This window comes from Euleptes europaea, chromosome 3 (assembly GCF_029931775.1).
Source record: "Euleptes europaea isolate rEulEur1 chromosome 3, rEulEur1.hap1, whole genome shotgun sequence".
Lineage (NCBI taxonomy): Eukaryota > Metazoa > Chordata > Lepidosauria > Squamata > Sphaerodactylidae > Euleptes > Euleptes europaea.
The window spans coordinates 49,194,151-49,213,588 of NC_079314.1; the positions used below are offsets into that span (position 1 = coordinate 49,194,151).

The 19,438-nt window shown below is 43.6% G+C and overlaps 1 protein-coding gene across 1 annotated transcript in view; it reads right to left on the minus strand.

Moving 5' to 3' along the window:
• CELSR1 (cadherin EGF LAG seven-pass G-type receptor 1) overlaps positions 1–19,438 on the minus strand; it is a 190,872-nt gene that overhangs the window by 11,417 nt on the left and 160,017 nt on the right. Inside the window, exons 22-25 of the mRNA XM_056846844.1 lie at positions 17,771–17,938; positions 11,967–12,093; positions 9,140–9,340; positions 5,818–5,992 (exon numbers count right to left, since the gene is read on the minus strand). Of these exons, the coding sequence (XP_056702822.1) occupies positions 5,818–5,992; positions 9,140–9,340; positions 11,967–12,093; positions 17,771–17,938 (671 nt within the window). The remainder of the gene's footprint in view (positions 1–5,817; positions 5,993–9,139; positions 9,341–11,966; positions 12,094–17,770; positions 17,939–19,438) is intronic.

The following is a 19,438-nucleotide window of genomic DNA, read 5'->3' on the forward strand; positions in this document are numbered from 1 at the left end:
ATCAGAACAAGACCCATCAAGTCCAGCAGTCTTTTCACACAGTGGCCTCTAGGAAGCCCACAAGACGACAGTGGCAGCAGCATCCTGCCTGTGTTCCACAGCACATAATATAATAGGCATGCACCTCTGATACTAGAGAGAATAGGTACTGCATCATGACTAGTATTCATTTTGACTAGTAGCCATGGATATCCTTATTCTCCATGAACATGTCCACTCCCCTCTTAAAGCCTTCTGAGAGAATTGTGTCTAGACACCCAGCAGGCTTCATGTGGAGGAGTGGGGAATCAAACCTGGTTCTCCAGATTCCCTTTAACCACTATACCACACTGGCTAATATGGCTTTTCCTTTCTCTTGAGTAGCTACCACCCAGAAATAACTAACCATCAGGTACTGTGGGAAAGTCTATTAAAATGTAGTAATATAATTTGCAGAAACAGACTGTTTTCCAAGACTGAATACCTGTTTGTGGAGTTTGCATCAAACTATGGCCAAACATCTGATTCTAATATGAGCTGGCAGAAAATGAACTTTTTTCAGTTTCGACATTTTACCTTGTTAACATTTTACTAAATTAAAATGGGACTCTTTTTTTGCCTTTAGGCATGAAGTTCACCTACTATAAAATTCAACAGGAATGAGATATCCTGCCCCAAAGGATTTTCACCCTGCCCTTTTGGCCTTTTGATGCTCTTAATCTTTCCTTTCCATACAAAAGCCCTTCAAATCTTTACATTCTCTTTGAGGTTTCCCTCAATGCCATAGACCCTTGTTGGAGAATCTATGGCATGCGTGCCGCAGCCGAAACACTGAGCCCTCTCTGTGGGCACGCGCAGACCCGTCACATCTGCCAAGGGCTGTGCCGTGTTGCCGTGGAGAGGGTGCTCAGGGCGGTGCTCCTTCTCCCCAAGCCCATGCTCTCCAAGTCTGCGCTGGCGCCCTCCCTCTCCTTGCACCGGGGCAAGCCCCTCCCTCTCTCTCAGCTGAGCTGTGGCTGCAGCTCAGCTGTTTGTCGGGGGGCCGCCCCTCTTCAGTTTGTCTGGGGCCCTGCCCATCTAATAAAGCATTTAGAAAATTCTACAACATTTGCAGACAATCCTACAAGCCATCAGGAAATCTACAAGGAATTTTTTAGCATTGTAGGAGCTGCAAAGGTGAACTTTAGTAACAGATTTTTACAGTTCCGTAAGATGGAGACAACTCTGTGTTTTCTTACTTCTCCAGATAAAGCCAAATTTGAAGAACTTGATCTTTCCTGCCTACACTGGTTAGATTTAGAAAATCTGGAAAGGGAGCTAATAGAATTTCAAGAAAGCTCTATCTGGAAAAATAAATTCTATGACCTGAGTGAAACACTTGAGAAGATAGAAGGGATGACACAGGACAGCACACTTAGTTCTGAAAATGAAATCCTTAAAGTGTGGAATTCTCTGCCAAATAATTTTATGTCAACGAAAGAACTTGGGATTGCTTTCCTTACTTTGTTTGGATCATCTTATGCTTGTGAGCAGCTGTTTTAAGCTTTGAATTATATCAAATCTAACACCAGAAACAGGCTAACAGATGACCTGAGTGCTGCATGTGTTGCTCTCAAACTTACAAAGTATGAACCAAGGGTAGACAAATTATCAGCATGCACACAACAGCAAAAATCACATTAATTGTTCAAAAAAATTGACGATGTTCTCAAAGATGTCACAAAAATGGTGAATTACATCATGGCTCGTGCTCTGAATTGTCGACAGTTTCAAGCACTTCTTGAGGAGGTTCAGGCACAGTATAATTGTTTACTTATGTACAATAATGTCTGGTGGCTGAGCAGAGGACGAGTCCTGGAGAGATGCATGCCAAATGCAAACTTTTACCTTTCAATAAAAAGTTGTTTGTATCATTAAAAGCTCTGTTATTGTGTTTTTCTTTTAACGCAAAATATGTGAATGTATGAGTTGTTTTTTCTAAACTAAAACCTCAGTATTCAGGTTAAATTGCCATATTGGCACTTGGCGATAAATAAGTGGGTTTTGGGTTGCAGTTTGGGCACTCGGTCTCTAAAAGGTTCGCCATCACTGCCATAGACCCCTTCCTTTCTTTGACATTAAGCCTCTGCTACTCTGGTTTCCCTCTCAGGTCTCTATTAGGTCTTGGTTTCTCACCCCACTGTTTGCTCTGTCTCATTTCCTACAACCATTTCCACACAGATTCTCAGCAATCATTCTGTCTTTCCTCCTTTCCCAGTCTCTGCAACCTTCTCTCCCAATTTTGTGGTGGTACCCACTAACTGTCCTCAAAATTCTCAATGTGCCCACAGGCTCAACAAGGGTTGGCAATCCCTGCATGATGCAGTTTATAGATTTCTCAGGATTGTGTAAAGCCTGCTTCAAAATGTTACAAAAAGGTTGATTCTGGTGGGATTCCCTGCACGGGGCAACCATTTTAGGGGGTAATGTTTGAAAGAGGTGAAGAGCATGTTTATTTGTAAACTACTTTTTGCTAGATAATAAGGCTAAGATTCTTAATTAAATACAAAATAAATTTGTCTGAAAAACACAGCATACCTCCAAGAGCCAAAATTGGCCTGTGCCAATCTTTATCTGATGCTTTCTGACACAAGGATGTCCTTCGAATGCATAGTAATCTAAAGGTATGGCACAAGGCTACCCAACCTTTGTTATAACGTGAAGTGCTGCTCAATATGGTTAATATCTCATCTGATGTGTTAAACCATCATTAGCCGCACCAACAACACCAAAAAGGGAATGTTCGACTGAGCTCAACAGAAATTCCAATGTGGTAGAAATCTGGGTTGACATTCTGAAAGGTTTCGCTTGTGTGAATATTTCTCACATGAACTAATCCCCACATATTCCAACTGGTGAATCTGAATGACTTGTAATAGTTCCTATCTACAATGGGTTGAAAACTGAAGCTGAGCTATTGACTAATAAGAATAAATACACCAAAGATAACTTGGTAAATGTGCAATGATCTGGACAATTTCCCTGACAGATTCTGCATTAGGGACCTCACTAGCGTTTTAAAAATCTGAAGTTTGTAATGTATATCTCCAGCCTTATCTATCATTCCAGGTTTCAGTGACAATACCTTGCCCTCCTGGGGTAGTTAAAGTTTCCACTTAACACTGAGAAACCCAAAGGGCCCCTGAATCTAGATTAAAGACCTCCCTAAAGAAAAAGAAGATGCTAAGGAACACAGCAATTTTTGTTTTTTTGGTACAGTGTATTCATTTCTGAGAATAAGGAACACAATGTCAGTAAGGGGATTGCAGACACCTTACCTACTATTTCTGACTTTTAGCTATCTGTCACACTGAAGGCATTTTCAGATAAACAAACTGGTGGGAAATTAAGTTTTTCTGCATCAAGACTCCTCAGATACAGCCTCACTAATTCATACACACATTATAACTGTAGAAACGGGATCTCAAAAATATTGCAGGGGAAAGCAATATAGACTAGAGGAAGATAGGAAAATTTCACATACTGACTATGAATGTTCGGACATTTTCTCCCTATTTACCTACACTTGCCTGATAATTATGAATAGAAAAATGTAATGTTACAACCAGTTTCAAAGTCTGTATCAACTTGTGCTACCACGAGACCTTTTCTAACATGAAATAATAAGGGCGATTTATTTCTCAGTGACCTACGTTTTACAGTTTTTCCACCCGATTTTCAGGTGTGGTATGTCCTGATGGACCACTGGAAGCCACAATTATTGTCCAAGGAACATCCATTGCTACATCCACACATAGTTGGATACTGCACCGCAACAATCATTTGCTACTGAATTCTGCTATATGAATAAGCCAATCCATTTGAATTTTTTTGAGTTTTTATTTCAATAAACCTTTATTGTGTCATATATTCTAATTTATATAAAGAAAGGGTTATTTTGGTGGATCCCCCAACCATTCTAAAGTGTGGGAAAGAAAGACAACAAGAGACACTTCATAAGTCTCAGGAGTGATCGGGGTGGTTGATGAGGGGAAAAAAATAAAAACAAAAGGAGATCCATCATAACACCAACACTGCAATAATATTCAGTGTGGTGTGAATGCAGCAGCACATGTTGATTCCTGGAAGGTCCCAATCATACCAAACTCTTATTATCATGTATGCTAGTTCATTTTTTTAAACGCCTCTTCTTGCAACATGATTTAAGCCTGTGCATTCATAGAAATGTTGTCTTGAGCCAACAAATACTCTGTTACCCAAACTACTCAAGCACAGACAAAATCCTTTTCATTCACAGGGTAAATAAAGAAGGGTATGCATTCTACCAGCTGAGACGCAGCGATCAACTGGAACAGTAATTTAAACCTTAACTTCTGACTGGACCAAAACAGGAAGGAGAAGTGTGACAATGCTAAAAGCTAATCAATATATTTAGGATGTTTGTGGGACCAGAAAAAAGCCTCCTCATAGTTTGGCATACCAATCTTTGTCAGAAATTGCTGACAAAGCAATTCAATGAAACCTGCAACCTGGAAACAAAGTATCAAATCAAATTATATGTACCTGAGAAGCACCAGCACACAGCCACCGCAGAACTGTGCCGGCGCCTGAAGGTGGCACAGCGGCACTGGGGGCGTATCTCTGAGATAACCGGCATAACGGTCAGTCTGCTCCCCTTGCCCATTTGCCCCCTTATGATTGCACTGTAATTTACTTACTTCATTTATACAACATTATTCTCCTCAATGGGGGCTCAAAGTGGCTTACAACATTTTCCCCTTCTCCATTTTACCCTGTCATATGCAATTGCAAATAGTTTATCCTCACAACAACCCAGAGTGGGGATTCAAACCTGGATCTCCTAGATCCTCGTCTGATACCACAACTACACCTCGCTGGCTCTCACGATGACACTTAAATCTTCAGAAGAGAGGGCATCGATTTCCACCATTTCCCTCCTCTCCTGCTTTGCCCCAGTGCTGTTCCTGAGGATCAGCTCACTCCCAGGAACAAATATTTGTTGGACTCAGTAGACTGCAGTAGAGAGATGAAATGGCGAAGTCCTGCTCTGCAAAATGCATGGATGGTTGGATATACCCCAATATTTCTGCAGTGCATGTGAAACTTGAAATATATTTATTTCTTTATCTGTCTCTCTGCTTGGAAGACACATCATATGAAGTAATTATAATAAAGCAAACTAAATTATTCCTGAGGAATGTGTAAAACTCTTGTTTCAACCTGAATATATATGCACTTTTATTTATATAGCAATTACTTTAGTTAAGGCAAGGTGTATTCAGTAGAAGTTCTGTCTGCCATGGCTTAATGTGCCTTGAATCGATGATAACATCTAAATATATTTTTATAAGGATAACCCTTAAAATGAGATGATTACTAGAATTAGGCTTAGAAAGAAATTACAGGGCAAGTCCTGCTTCAACGAGAACGCTCCATCTTCAGGGGACTGAACGCCTGCCAGTAGCACTGGGGATCTCTAGCAGAGAACATCTAGCACTCTCATCAGTCTGCAACTCCTGGGATTCTTCAGGTCATAACAATCTGGCATTTATTTATTTTACAAAAATTATATTCCACCTTTCTGCTCACACAAGAGCCACCAAAGTGGCAAACAAATTTCAGCATACATTTTTAAATAATTGCTTTTTAAAACCATCCAAAAAGAACAACACATCATTAAAACAAGAACAAAAATATAGACTAAGACATAAAAACAACAATTAAAACATGGGGCAGGAAGGAGGGATCTTCTGTAGCACAGAAACGCCTCCAGTCTTATTCGCTTATATCCTTTCGTTGATGCCTACTCATCTTTACCTGTTATAATGGCAGGAATCCCCCAGCCCATGACATAGTAGAATCTCATGTGTCCAAAATTGATGTTCCTCACTTCAGTCAGCATGCGGTAGATGTGAAGTTGTTCGACGAACATCCAAGCAAAGGTGCTCATGTAGAAGTAGTGCAAAAGAATGGCAATCACAGTGCATACAAACTGGGGGAAAGGAAAGGATCCTAGTCAGTTAGAGCTGCCTCTGCCCAACCAAAAAACTTTCTACCACTACAACTGCATCTTGGATAGATGCTAAGCAAAAAACCCCAGTAAAAGCAGTGTTCAAGGAGCTACTTTAGAAATGCGTAAGGCCCTGCGTAAGCACAAAGCCACAACCTCCCCCAGCAACTGCTATTCAGAGACATCTTGCACTTGGCATGCTGCAATACGCAGCTGCATTCAAAGTAGCAGGTCATAAGTTATGAAGGAACCACTCAGCCTGAAGAAGAAAAGGTCCATGCCAGTGACCCTTAGCAGTAGACCAAACATGGGCTGGACTACTGCCACCATGCTATTGGACTATTGGGAAAACATGAATTGATTGGGACTTAGGGCAGGGGTCGGCAAACTCATTAGTCAAAAGAGCCAAATATCAACAGTACAACGCTTGAGATTTCTTTTGAGAGCCAAATTTCTTAAACTTAAACTATATAGGTAAGTATACTGTTTATTAACTTAATAAACTTTAATTAAAGTTTTAAGTCTTAATTAAACTATAGGTACACTGAATAAAACTTGATATCATACTTAATAGTGATCTTATTTATTGATAAAAATTAAATTGTAAGTCCTTGCCATTTCCCCCTCCCCCTCCGGAGTCCTCGTCTGGAGGCCTGGTCTACCGCCATAGAAGCCAATTGGTAGACCTGGCCTCTGAAGGGGGACTTTTTCCCCTCCTCGGAGTCCAGGTCTACCGCCAAGAAAGCCAGTGGGTAGACATGGCCTCCCAATGGGACTCAGCCGGAGGCCACGTCTACCAAAGGAAGCCCGCCCCGCACAACAGCTGATAGGCGGGGGGGCAGGAACCGATGAGCCGCCCGCCCAGCAATCATGCGGCTAGAGGGTAGGGGAGGCTTTAGCCTCCCAACCATTGAGGGCAAGGGAAAGGGGGACCCGGCCATTCTCCATGGCGGGGGGGGGGAGACAGCACGCCCGCTCGCCCTCTTTCTCTCTCTCTCTCTCTCTCTCAGGCGCGCCGGCTCCGCAGCCCTGCTGCTGGTGCGATCGGGCGCAAGAGCAGGGGCTCCGAACCAAGTTCGGAGAGCCGCACCAAAGAGCGCATGCGGCTCGGGAGCCACAGTTTGCAGACCCCTGACTTAGGGCACTTTCACACATGCCAACTATTGCATTTTCAATCCACTTTCAATGCACTGTGCAGCTGGTTTTTACTGTGTGGAACAGCAAAACCCATTTGCAAATGATTGTTAAAGGGCATTGAAAGTGGATTGAAAGCACATTATTTGGCATGTGTGAAAGCACCAGTTTCTTGGACTAATGAAGGAGTTGGGGAGGAACTGAACCTCCCCCAGAAACCATACAGGCCTCCCTTAATCTTTTGGATCTAAATTTTGGGTTGCTCTAATTTGTTTCAGTAAACCCTTAAAAAAGTTATTACTTCTCTACTGCAACACTCCTCTTTTTCTTCTTTTGTCAAGGCTTCTAAAATAGCCTCATAGAGGCCATAACGATGAAAACTACTTAATTTCAGGTATGCAACAAAGAAAACAAATCATTTTTGCCTATCAGTCATCCACGGATGACCAAAACCTCTCCCTTCCATGTGACAGTTTACAAAACCTATAAAAGCCAAAATTGTATGTCAAGCCACTCCACTTTGTCTGCACTTCCACATTCTTTGACTTTTCATGCTTATCAGTGTGTGACTCCAGTAGGAAGGTTTAATAGCTGCTTGGGAAAACATGCACACCGTTGACAGGCCTCCGTGCACTTGTTTCAGAGAGAGGCCCTTTTCAATACAATATGATGCTGATGAAAGGACTCTGTAAAATGCTTCCAAGTAAAAGACTGGGAAGTAGACTTCTGTTGAATGATAGATCCACTGTGAAGAAAGTGGGGGGGGGGGATGCTGTGGTTGCCCGCTAACATAAAAAGGTAAAGGTCCCCTGTGCAAGCACCGGGTCATTCCTGACCCATGGGGCGACGCTTTCTAGGCAGACTTTGTTTGCGGGGTGGTTTGCCAGTGCCTTCCCCAGTCATCTTCCCTTTACCCCCAGCAAACTGGGTACTCATTTTACCGACCTTAGAAGGATGGAAGGCAGAGTCAACCTTGAGCCGGCTACCTGAAACCAACTTCTGTTGGGATCGAACTCAGGTCGTGAGCAGAGCTTGGACTGCAGTACTGCAGCTTACCACTCTGCGCCACGGGGCTCTTCCCCTAACATAAACTCTTTTATGAAAATCCTAGCAAATGCAAAAAGGAATCTCATAAAACCTACACAGTTGTTCTGAATAATTTATTAAAAATTAAGTAAGGACACAATTTTTAAAGGATAGCCAACTTAAAAGACAGTGCATTGTCTACATTATTTCACATCTAGACTGAAAACCCTAAACACCCATTATTTTTCCTATTCAGTGCCTTGAATTGTTAAGCAAAAAACCTCTTCACAAATGAAGATTATTTGAAAGCAGCCTCATATCAGAATCTCTCTACCGGTGCAAACCTAGCAGGTTGGAGAAGACTGAGCTAGATGCCTTCTCATCACTGTGGTAGGCTATTAATCCCACACGTCCATTTGCAAGCTAGACCATCCATGAGATGCATTGCTACACGTCTGAAAAGCCGTAGTTCACTTGGAGGGGTGCAGGGAGGATTCCCACTCTCACCCCTGAGCACTGTTGAAGGAGGAGAGGGTGCACGTACGGGACAGAGTCAGAAGATGACCACGAAGTTGCTGGGGCCACATGCAGGTGCCCAGATGAACGGCTAGCAGAACGTCCAGGAACCACCTTTTCCCTTTCAGGGATGAGAATGGGGATCTTCCTTGTTTCTGAACTGTAACTGTATCTGAATGACTTGTGTAATAGTGGTGTTGTAGGGGGAAGCACTGTCTGGATGCTCAGGGGAACAGTGTCAGCGTGTGGTTACTCTGTGCCATGCTGTTTCGGCTTTAAAGTTGAACAAGCTCCTGTGCTTCTTTTTGGTCTGAATTGTTCTAAGAGGGAACAAGGCCAGCTGAGGATTGGTAGCAGGACAGACTCTCCCTCAAGTCATCTAAACCTTTTTAAAAATGCTAAAGCTAGGGGAAAACAGCATGTTATGCAAAAGCTGCTGCGATTAAATTTTACCGGATTATCTGTCTGGTTGATTCCTATAAGGAAGACCAGTTCCGAGAAGAACAGGGCAGCCACCAGATTTTTGTGGATGCTGTGGAGGTTGGACCGCAGAGTCCGGATCAATACCAGGAGAATAAAGGTGAGTAGCAATGCTACCAGTGAGATGGAGACAGTCGTGTAGGTAATAATCTTCAGAGGAAGTGCCTCACCATTCTGTGGAGTGGAAGAAAAGTTGAGTTTTTTTTTTTTTTTTTTTTTTTTGGTTACAGTTCCTTACCTCAGCAAAACCAATTTTGTAGTTCATCTGAGAACAAAAATTGTCCATGCAATGCATGAGAGCATGAGAGGTGATGATTCAATCTTAACAGTATGATAAAAATGCCTGCGAAATAAGCCTTTAAAATGTCAGGTACTCTCAACTCACTTGGAGGATTTTTTTTAAAAAAGCATTAAAAAGAAAACCACAATTAAGTGGATTTCAAACTACTTAACAAGTTTTTACTTTCCCCCCTCTATACTTATAGCTTCCTGAAGTATATCCATACCAATAGGAAACCATCCTGTGCCAAGAGGAAAACCCTCAAGATTAGTAAACTCAACTAAATCCTTTTATAGGAGTTGTAATACAACCTTTAAAAAGACAAGTATAATCCATGCATTGAAGATTAAATTACCCATAAACACAGTCCGCAGACTCTAATAAAAAAAGTCACTTGTCTTGTGATAAATCAACCTATAATTAGGGCTGTATCCCTGGTTTTCCACACCGAATTTCGGAGGGAATCTTGTACCTTACCCAAAGCATATACCTATGATAGAATTACAAGACTGACTTACTATAAACAATGTTTCTAGTCCTCATTGTTTGGGAGTTAAGGGAACAATCTGGGTCTGCCCAGTGCATGCACAGAACAAATGTGGAAGCTCTGCCAGGTAGGAGAACCCACACCTGCTTATCTCAATCCAGCCTCCAGCTGTGATGCATACAGCAGCAGGCGTGGCAAAGGCTGTCACCATTAATTTTCCTACAGCAGGTCCTCTGCATGCAAATGGCTTTGTCTCAGTGTAGGTGATGGAGCTGTGTGGCTGCAGGACAGCAATCCCATGAGGCTGTGATGCTAGTTCTCCCCAACGGATTGGTAATTGGCTCTGGAGGACTCATGTACATGCTAGAGGGGTGCTTAGTGGAGTGTGATTGTACATGGATAAACTGACTCACAGTCACTAGCAACCAGCAGTGACAATCATTAGCAGGGCTTATTGCTGGTTGTGGGCTGTTCTACATACCTACCATCCTGCAGGCTCCCTTTCTTCACAAGTCAGTGACAAGGAATTGGTTCTCCAAATTCAGAAACATCAGGGAAATGTATGAAGTAGCTCCGAATCATTGTTAAATTTATTTTCAGAACTCTTTCTCATTCTGGTGCAAGCTGGAACTTGTCTCTACTCCAGTGAAGAGGGAGCCTGATTCCTATAATAAAGTAACTGCAACTGAGCATGAATAAGGGCAGAATAGACTTCTTCAGGATGCTTAGCAGGATTGGCTGCAAAAATCATAATCATTTCACTGGGAGGGGCAGCCTGAAGCTTGGTTTCAGGCCTACTTTACAACCTTCTTCTATCATCAGCCATTTTTTAAAACCAATAGACAAATGTTTCTTTGGCACCAGGAAGCCTTTATTTCAATTCGCATTCCTGCCATGGATTCACTGAGTGGTACTGAGCAACCCACTGTGTCAGCCTTGCCTCTAAAATGGGAATGATAATAATTCACCTAACAACGAGGCAAACACAATTGAGCTATAAAATAGCCTGAAATTTAAAATGGGAATGGGAAATACCTCAGGTTACTCACTGGGTGGTGGCAAGCCATTCACTCTGTGCCTAATTGTGCCCTATATCTGCAAAGGTGAAATGAACTTAATCACTAAAGCCAGGGGTGTAGAAAAGGCTGGTAAAAGGTGGAAATTGCCCCAAGACCCCAGAAGGCTGAAGCTCCTCCACATATTGGCCATACTGCTTAAGATTAGTGGTCAAACAAGGCTGCACACTTCCAGCTCTTCATCTTTGAACTTCTGCCTGTTGCCAGAACTATGTAGTATTCAAGATGCCAATAAAGGTATTGTATTGTATGTAGTATTCAAGCATCATTAAACATTACATGCTAAATTCTGGGAATATTTGACTCTGAAAAGCGTTGCCCTGAAGGTCACTGGTTGTACATGGAATAACGAAATCATCAATGTTTTGTATACTTTAGTCTGTTAATCATAATTAAATATTTCATACTAAATTATTCAAAACATTGATGACATCAATATTTCATATACTTAAATACGCATGTTGCCTAACCTTGATAGCCCAGGCTAGCCTGATCTTGTGAGATCTCAGAAGGTAAGCAGGGTTGGCCCTGCTCAGTATTTGGAATACCATAAAGGAATACCAGGGTTGCTACAAAGAGGTAGGCAATGGCAAACCACTTCTGAATGTCCCTTGCCTTGAAAACCCTACGGGGTCACCATAAATCGGCTACGACTTGATGGGCGGGGGGAAGCATATTATCTACTGACAGAATTTGGGGAGTCACAGGAGGAGGACCTTAAGACTATGTTTTGCCCCAGATCCAGTTGACAGCTCTACAGCCCTGACTAAAACAGCCTTCGCACAGATTTCCATTATGGAGTGATAGCCAAAAAAGTCCTTGTGATAATGACACAAATATTGGGTTCAGGGTATTATGGGGACCAGGTCTTGACAAACCAGTGGCTTGGCTTTCAAGGTAAAGGCAAAACACTTTTTAATAATTGTCTCTACCAAGGTGGCCAAAATCAACACATACTTCACGCTTTGAAATATCCATCAGGACAGCAAAACTGGTCATGTGGTTGCACTGGCAAACGATATGGCGGTGGTTCCTGGAAAATAGCTCGCATCCCTTTGAGGACCAGCCTCCCGTGTTTTCAGTGCTGCTTGACAAGAGGTGAAACAAAGCAACAAAATTCATTGCCATTTGTTCTTTCACTAACAAAGATGTGTGTGTGTGTGTGAAGTGCCTTCAAGTTGCAGCCGACTTGTACTGAATACATTAACTGATTCACTACTGGTGTTCTTAAATGGCTATTTCCTTCACCATCACCCACTTCTTCCTCCCCTTACTGAGTATCAATACAATTGTTTCAATACAATTGCAAGTCCATGGACAAGACTTTGTGAGGAAATGCAGACAAACAAGGCATAACATGAAATTTACAGCCTAGAGTCCTTCCCATCTGTTCCTCAAGAAGAAGAAGATCCTGTACTGGATCTGAGACCTCATTAAGGAAGCTGTAGGTGAGTTTCATGAAGCAACATCTAAAATAGCAAGAAGACATTTCTTCTTTAAACCTTGCCTCGACATGACCAATGACCAGTTTATATGCAGGTAGTTTAAGTAAATTATGCAAACCATTATTACTACTTTATTAGACAGTGCTTCTTTGATCTTCAAGCGGTGCTAAATCTTCAGGACTTGCCCCCCCCAATTAGAAAACTGTAATAACACCCCATTATTAAAAGTCTCTCTCATTCTTTGTCATGTGTATATTTTTATGCCCTCAGATGGATTATAGTAGTGCATAGCTAACACTGGGCATAAGGTTGTTTCCCACACTTCGGAATATGTAATTTAGATAAGAGTGCATTTTTTTCAACAGTGCTGAAATAGCCATGATTTTGCATATAGAATATAGGCCAAGAGATTGCTAAAATTCTAGAAAATTAGAAAAATCAAGCATGTGTTTATATTTCTTCCAGTGAAAGCAAAAGGACTTTGTGTATTCTTTTACTGGAATGATTACCATTGCTCACATACTAGCAAGAGACATTCTCTAAGGGGAAGCCTGGAAATAGAGGGTTCCTAACCTTGTGATGCGATCCTAAGCACAGCAAAACCTTTCTGAATCCTTTGAAGTCAATCGGCTTAGAAAGGTATAGCTCTATTCAGGATTGCACTGAAAAAATGCCCCCAGGACGGGTTCTACTTGGCTCCCAAACTGTCAACACAACGGGGTTGTGGAACAAGTGCTGTTTCTTACTTGCTAGGAGGCTACGGAGAAAGTAGGGCTTGAAGCCTTGGCCCTCTGACCCTTATTCTATTCAGTCTTTCCAGACTGAATCCACATCAGGGGTATAAAGTCTTCTACATACACTGTTATATTATGATTAGCAAACATGAAGGCAACACATGGGGACAGGCTCTGGCTCAGTGGCACAGCATCTGATTCGTATACAAAATGTCCCAGGTTGAATCACTGGCTTCTCAAGTTAAAAAGATTGGGTAGTAAGTTATGTGTGAGACCTCTGTGAGCTGACTCAGTATAAGACAACTTCATGTATTCAAGAACTGGCCCCAGGTCGGTGTTGCTAATTAGGACTGTCGATTCGGTTCCATCCGACATGAAAAACAGCTGAATTTTCCCTGATTCGGCAGTTTCCAGTTCGGATAGAACTGAAGTAAAAAAAGGCGAGAAAACGACGAGCCGAACTCGGCGAGTTTGGGTGGACGCCAGATAAATTCATACAAATTCGGCGCCCCCGAATCAGCATTCTCTCATGGTTAATCGGTGGCCAAGCTGGATCTTCTTCTGGCCAATCAGCTGTGGATGAGTGCATGAGCCCGGCCGCTGTGCGGCCTGTGGAGAGAAAGAGAGAGTGTCTGTGTGTGTGAGTGAGAGAGATCCCCATGGGGGGAGGGGCGTGTGCGTGGTCTCAGGTAGCTGCGCAGCCCGGGGGGGAGAGTGTGTCTGTATGTGTGAGAGAGAGATCCCCGTGTGGGAGGGTGCGTGTGCATGGTCATGTGCATGTGCATGGTCGGGTGCGTGTGCATGGTTGCTGTGCGGCCCGGGCGGGGGGAAAGGCCATTTATGCATGGGAGGTTTTGCCTTGGATTTGCCGCTCTCTAGATGCACATTTTCCCCATCCAAATTCTCAAAACTCAACAATAAGCTCCCATGCAGAGTTTTGAGAATCTGGACAGGGAAAATGTGCATCTAGAGAGCGGCAAATAAAAGGCAAAGCCTCCCGTGCATAAATATCCAGAGAGTCTGTGTGTGTGAGTCTGTATTCCTTCCATTGCTGCTGCTCCTGTGCTGATCGTGAGAAATCCTGAGCTGAGCTGGCCTGCTGCTGCTTGCTGGAATCAGTATGGATTACTCCTCCTGACCCCTGCTTCTGCTGGAAGAGAAGACATCCACAGTTTGACCCATTTGGGGGCTTTTCTCTATAACTTTTTTCCTGTGTGTGTGTGTGTGGGGGGGTGGGAGCAGATTCTGTGTGTGTGGGGGGAAGCCAAAGGGGGGTGGGTTTACCTGTTCTGCTGGGGGGTGGGCTTGATTGCCTCTGTGTGGAACTGTGCTTTCTGCTGTTTTCACCGGTTGCCAACTTCGTGTAGAGTTAACTGTGGGTCAGTGAGCCTCTCTCTGGCTGGCTCCTATTGTTTCCAATGAACTGTGCAGCCGCTCCTGTTGTTTCTAATGGGCTAGCCTGCCATTTGTTTTAGTACATTTCATGTCAGTGAGTCTCTCTCGGCTGGCCCGTTCTTCTTCTTCGTTTGGAATTTGCGTCTTCTGGTTGGGGGGGTTGTTCTGCTGGGGGGGGATTGCCTCTGTGGAGTGGGATTTGGGGGGGTTACCTGTCCTGGGGGGGGCTGATTGCCTTTTTGAGAGTGTGATTGTTGCTGTGGAAGATTTGAATCCAGCAGCATAAAATCTATCAATATTGAAGATACGGAATTTGCGCAGGTCACACGCTAGTAGCGTTATAAGATGCACTTTGGCTGTGTTGAAATGAAAGATACACTACCCATGCTAGTTACGCTGTTTACTTACGCTTTGAGCGGGATGCACTTTCGGCATAATTACATCGGCTCTCAGAAACCACGGACTGGCTTCTACTGTGTGTGTGTGTGTGTGTGGGGGAAGCCAAAGGGGGGGGGGTGACCTGTCCTGGTGGGGGGACGGCTTGATCTCCTCTTTGCGAGTGTGATTGTTGCTGTTTTCACTGGTTGCCACCTTCGCCTGGAGGTCAGTATGGGTTGGTGAGTCTCTCTCTGGCTACCCCAGAAACAATGGAAGATTTTGCCTTGGATTTGCCACTCTCTAGATGCACATTTCCCCCATCCAAATTTCCAAATCTCTGGGGGAATGGGAGGGGTGGAGACTTTACTGTGAAAAGCAATTTTTAATGGGATCATTTAAAGGATATTCTCTGATTTAATCCCTTATATAATTTTGAATTATGGTTGTATTAAGATATTGAATTAACACTTAGATGAATAAGATAAGTATATATTAATCAACAGGATAGGGATTAGTGTTAGCAAAAGTATATACAATTTAAGTTAGGATGGAAGAGAGTGAGGGGGAAGTCATTTTTTATTTTAATTGTTATAATTATTTCTTTTTATTAACTTGTTAGATTTTGAGTAATTGATGTTTTTTTATATATGTTAATGAAATGAAGAAAACAATAAAACATTTATTATAACAAATTTCCAAATCTCAACAATAAGTCCCCCTGAAGTTTTGAGAATTCAGATGGGGGGAAATGTGCATCTCGAGAGCAGCAAATCCAAAGCAAAACCTCCCATGCATAAATAGCCAATGCAGCATCTTGCTTATTCCCTCCCTTCCCGGCCCCCCGTGGGTGTCCCTGCTCAGGATTTCTCCTTTCCCCTGACAGCGACAGCTCAGCCACGTTGTCTCCTACCTCAACTCCCCCCCACCCCGGTCTTCGTTGTTTTTGGGTGCCCCCGGGGCTGAGGAAGCGGTGACAGGAAAAAGTGAAATGTAGAGGAAAGGGCGGGCAGTCCTGATCCTCCGGCCTGCTTACTCGGAAGTAAGAGCCGCGGTGGGGCTTTGCTCCCAAGGTAAAGAGGAGCGAATTGTAAACAACAACGCCTTTTATCAGTCTGCAACAATGGGACGTTTTGCCTTGGATTTTCCGCCCTCTAGATGCACATTTTCCCCATCCAAATTCTCAATTCTCAACAATAAGCCCCCCTGCAGAGTTTTGAGAATTTGTCTGGGGGAAATGTGCATCTAGAAAGTGGAAAATCCAAAGCAAAACCTCCCGTGCATAAATAGCCAACAAGAAATAACGGGAGGTTTTGCCTTGGATTTGCCGCTCTCTAGATGCACATTAAGGATTGCCTGCTCCCATTCATTCCAATGGATGGATGGGGGGACCCCTTCCAGACCCCATAACTCGGGACCCCCTGATCTAATCCTCACCAAACTTGGGGGTTCTTGCAAGTAGGGTCCCTCCAAGCTACCCTGAAAGTTTGGGACCTCTACCTCCAAAAATGCCCCCCGTAGCCGCAGAAAGCCGCAAATGTGATTTAAATGGCTTTATTCGGCCGAATTTATTCGGGAACATCGAATTTCATGCCGAATTCCACGGATCCAAATAGGGAAAGTTCAGACTTCGGCATTTCCCGAATAAAAACGGGCCAAATTTTGCCGAATCCGAATTTTACCAATTTTTTTTTCCAACAGCCCTATTGTTAACCATGATGTACTAGCAGCCTACACTGGCAACGGATGTTAAATGTTGTGGTAGCAATGTGGATGCACCCACAGAATCATCTGCAACCTAACTCCACGTTGGATTTGGCTTGTGTGAACACGTTTGTGCTACGCCCCTTTTAACTACATGCATTCGTATTCATGCTCTTGCAAAAGAATGCTCAGGTAGGCAAGAGCTTTTTTTATCCCCCATGTGATTCTCAAAGATGGAGGAAAAGAGGTCAGAGGTCTCACAGAAAAAATATTTCCATCCCAACCAGAAGCATGTACTTTCAATTTTTCACTACTAATTATGAAGATAACTCATGGGAGGTATGGAAGCTGCTAAAAAGAGAGATGTGCCTTTCAGCTAGCTTGCTGCATCTTCAAAAACAGCTTGAGCTTGCGAGTTTGTGTGTGTTTTCTCTTTAAAGTAAAACAATCTTGGCTTTAAAAGACATCAATATTCCTCCTACAAAAAACTGCCCTTTTTTTGTACCCAATATCTTGAGAAACAATTGGCTTCAGGGTATCTACCTAAAGTGGTAGAGAAAATCGACATATAAAAATCAACTCTTCTTCTTCCTTCTCTTTCTTTTGGCACTACTGGTCTAAATCCTGGTTGGCATTTAAAGTAAGACCCCTTTCCAACTGTCCCCTAATTTTTATTTTCTTATTTTAGTTTTATTGCAGCTTGCCACATCAGAAAACCAATTTTCTTTTTTATTCAGGTGCTATTATAACTACTTTGGTATTTGTTCTGTTTATACCGCTAGCCCGATCTTGTCAGATGTTAGAAGCTAAGCAGGGTCGGCCATGGTTAGTACTTGGATGGGAGACCACCAAAGAAGTCCAGGGTTGCAACAAATAGGCAGGCAATAGCAAGCCACCTCTGAACATCTCTTGCCTTGAAAACCCAATGAGGCCACCATAAGTTGGCTGCGACTTTCCACCACCATACAAACAACAGAATAGAAAAGCTGCCATTACACCCTTCTTTACTAGACTAGCTGTTTAAAGTATGTCCAAGAGTCACCATTACTATCAAAGTGTTAACATGTAACAGTTCACAACCAAAATAGTGGGAGATTATAACACATACGCAATTGAGTGGTTCCAGAACACACAAACTGGCTTCGTTCTCTCCTCAGTTTCCAGCATAGCATGCTCAAGGGTAATGGGACTTTCCAGTAGATTGGGTGAAGTTCCTTCTTCTCTATAAACAATGGCACTGATTATTGGAGTATTAATGATGGGCCGATTGGGTAACCTGGCAGAACAAAACAAAATTACAAAATATGTAAACAAGGATCTGATTTTGCCAAGTTTCACCTGCTTTGTCTTAGCAGTGGATTCAGTGCTCAAGAGCACTAAAGACCACTTGACCATCAACTGAGAACTGCCACAACCAAATGATGGTTTGCATGTGTTACTGAGCTATCACCAATTAAATATTACAGGAAGGACATTCATATCAAATCACATCAGAATGCAGTGGCCTTTCTCTCCTTTAGCACAGCCTTCATTTACCAGAACATGGGGTTCAATCGAATGCATTGCCAGTACAGTGAAGCTGACAGAACAAGGCATTCCCGCCTCCTGTTGCAGCTCATTGAGCCCCCCAAATTCTGCTCCAAGAGGGTCATGGGGACTGTAGAAACTGCATTGGTGGGGGCTAATATGTCATGCTCACCCTTCCCTGCTGTGATGCCCCCCTTGTCCACAGCGGCCTCCACTTGCCTACTGGCCCTCAACCAGCTTCGGAGTGGGCCAGGAGACTGGAGCCATGCTCCTTTGCAGCTCTCCACTGCCCCAGCGTCTCCCTCACCTTTGTTGGAATGCCTTCTCTCTAGTTTCACAGGCTCCTTGACTAAGATGCTCCCTTCTTCTCCCCGGCTGGCATAGTTTCTCCTGTATTTATCTTTCCCCTTCACCAATCTCTGCGCATTCCTCTTTCCCTGCACCCATGTTCCCAGAGTTTTCCCTCCACCCACTTTCTACAGTGTTCCCAATCTGGACCAGCTTCCATCTCATCCCTTTTGTGCCTCCCCCGAGGCCTAGTTCTCCCAACCTTACACCTGTTGATGTGGGGTTGTTCCTTTTCTGGCATGAGGCTGCCTTGCCTGGCACCTCCTAGGCCCAAGACCTCTCCCTTCCACCTTCCCCATGTTCCCTGAGGTGGTGGGGCTGTAGGCCACAGCCAGGGCATCTCGGGCCTCCCTCTAGCAGCCTGGGGCATTTGCAGAGATGCTCAACATGTCCCTGCTGCTTCTGCATTGTGGCTTCGTGTCCCCAGCCCATGACTCATGGTCTGCCTGAGTTGCTGGAGGTGGGCCCGGGGCCGCAGCTAGCATTGTCAGGGGCTGGGTGGGGGGAAGTGCTTTGCAGCCCTGCTGCCTTCTCCCCAGGTATGTCCGCAGCTTCGTGAGGAGGCGATCAGGTGTGTTGGGGGAGGCTGAGCACTGGGGCATACCTCGACAAAATAGGAGGACAGAACCAGCCAGTATTACCTTTTTATCTTTCTTTGCCAATAGAAGTGCCATTCCACTCACGAAAGTGCCATGCTGCCAGCAGTATGGCATCTGCAGATCTAACCCACAATCAGTAAGTGTCACCCAAAGCAAGTTTAAAAAGAACATAAGAAAAGCCATGCTGGATCAGACCAAGGCCCATCAAGTCCAGCAGTCCCTTCACACAGTAGCCAACTAGGAAGCCCACAAATAAGATGACTGCATTATCAGAGTTACACAAGTTTTATCTATTGTAAGCT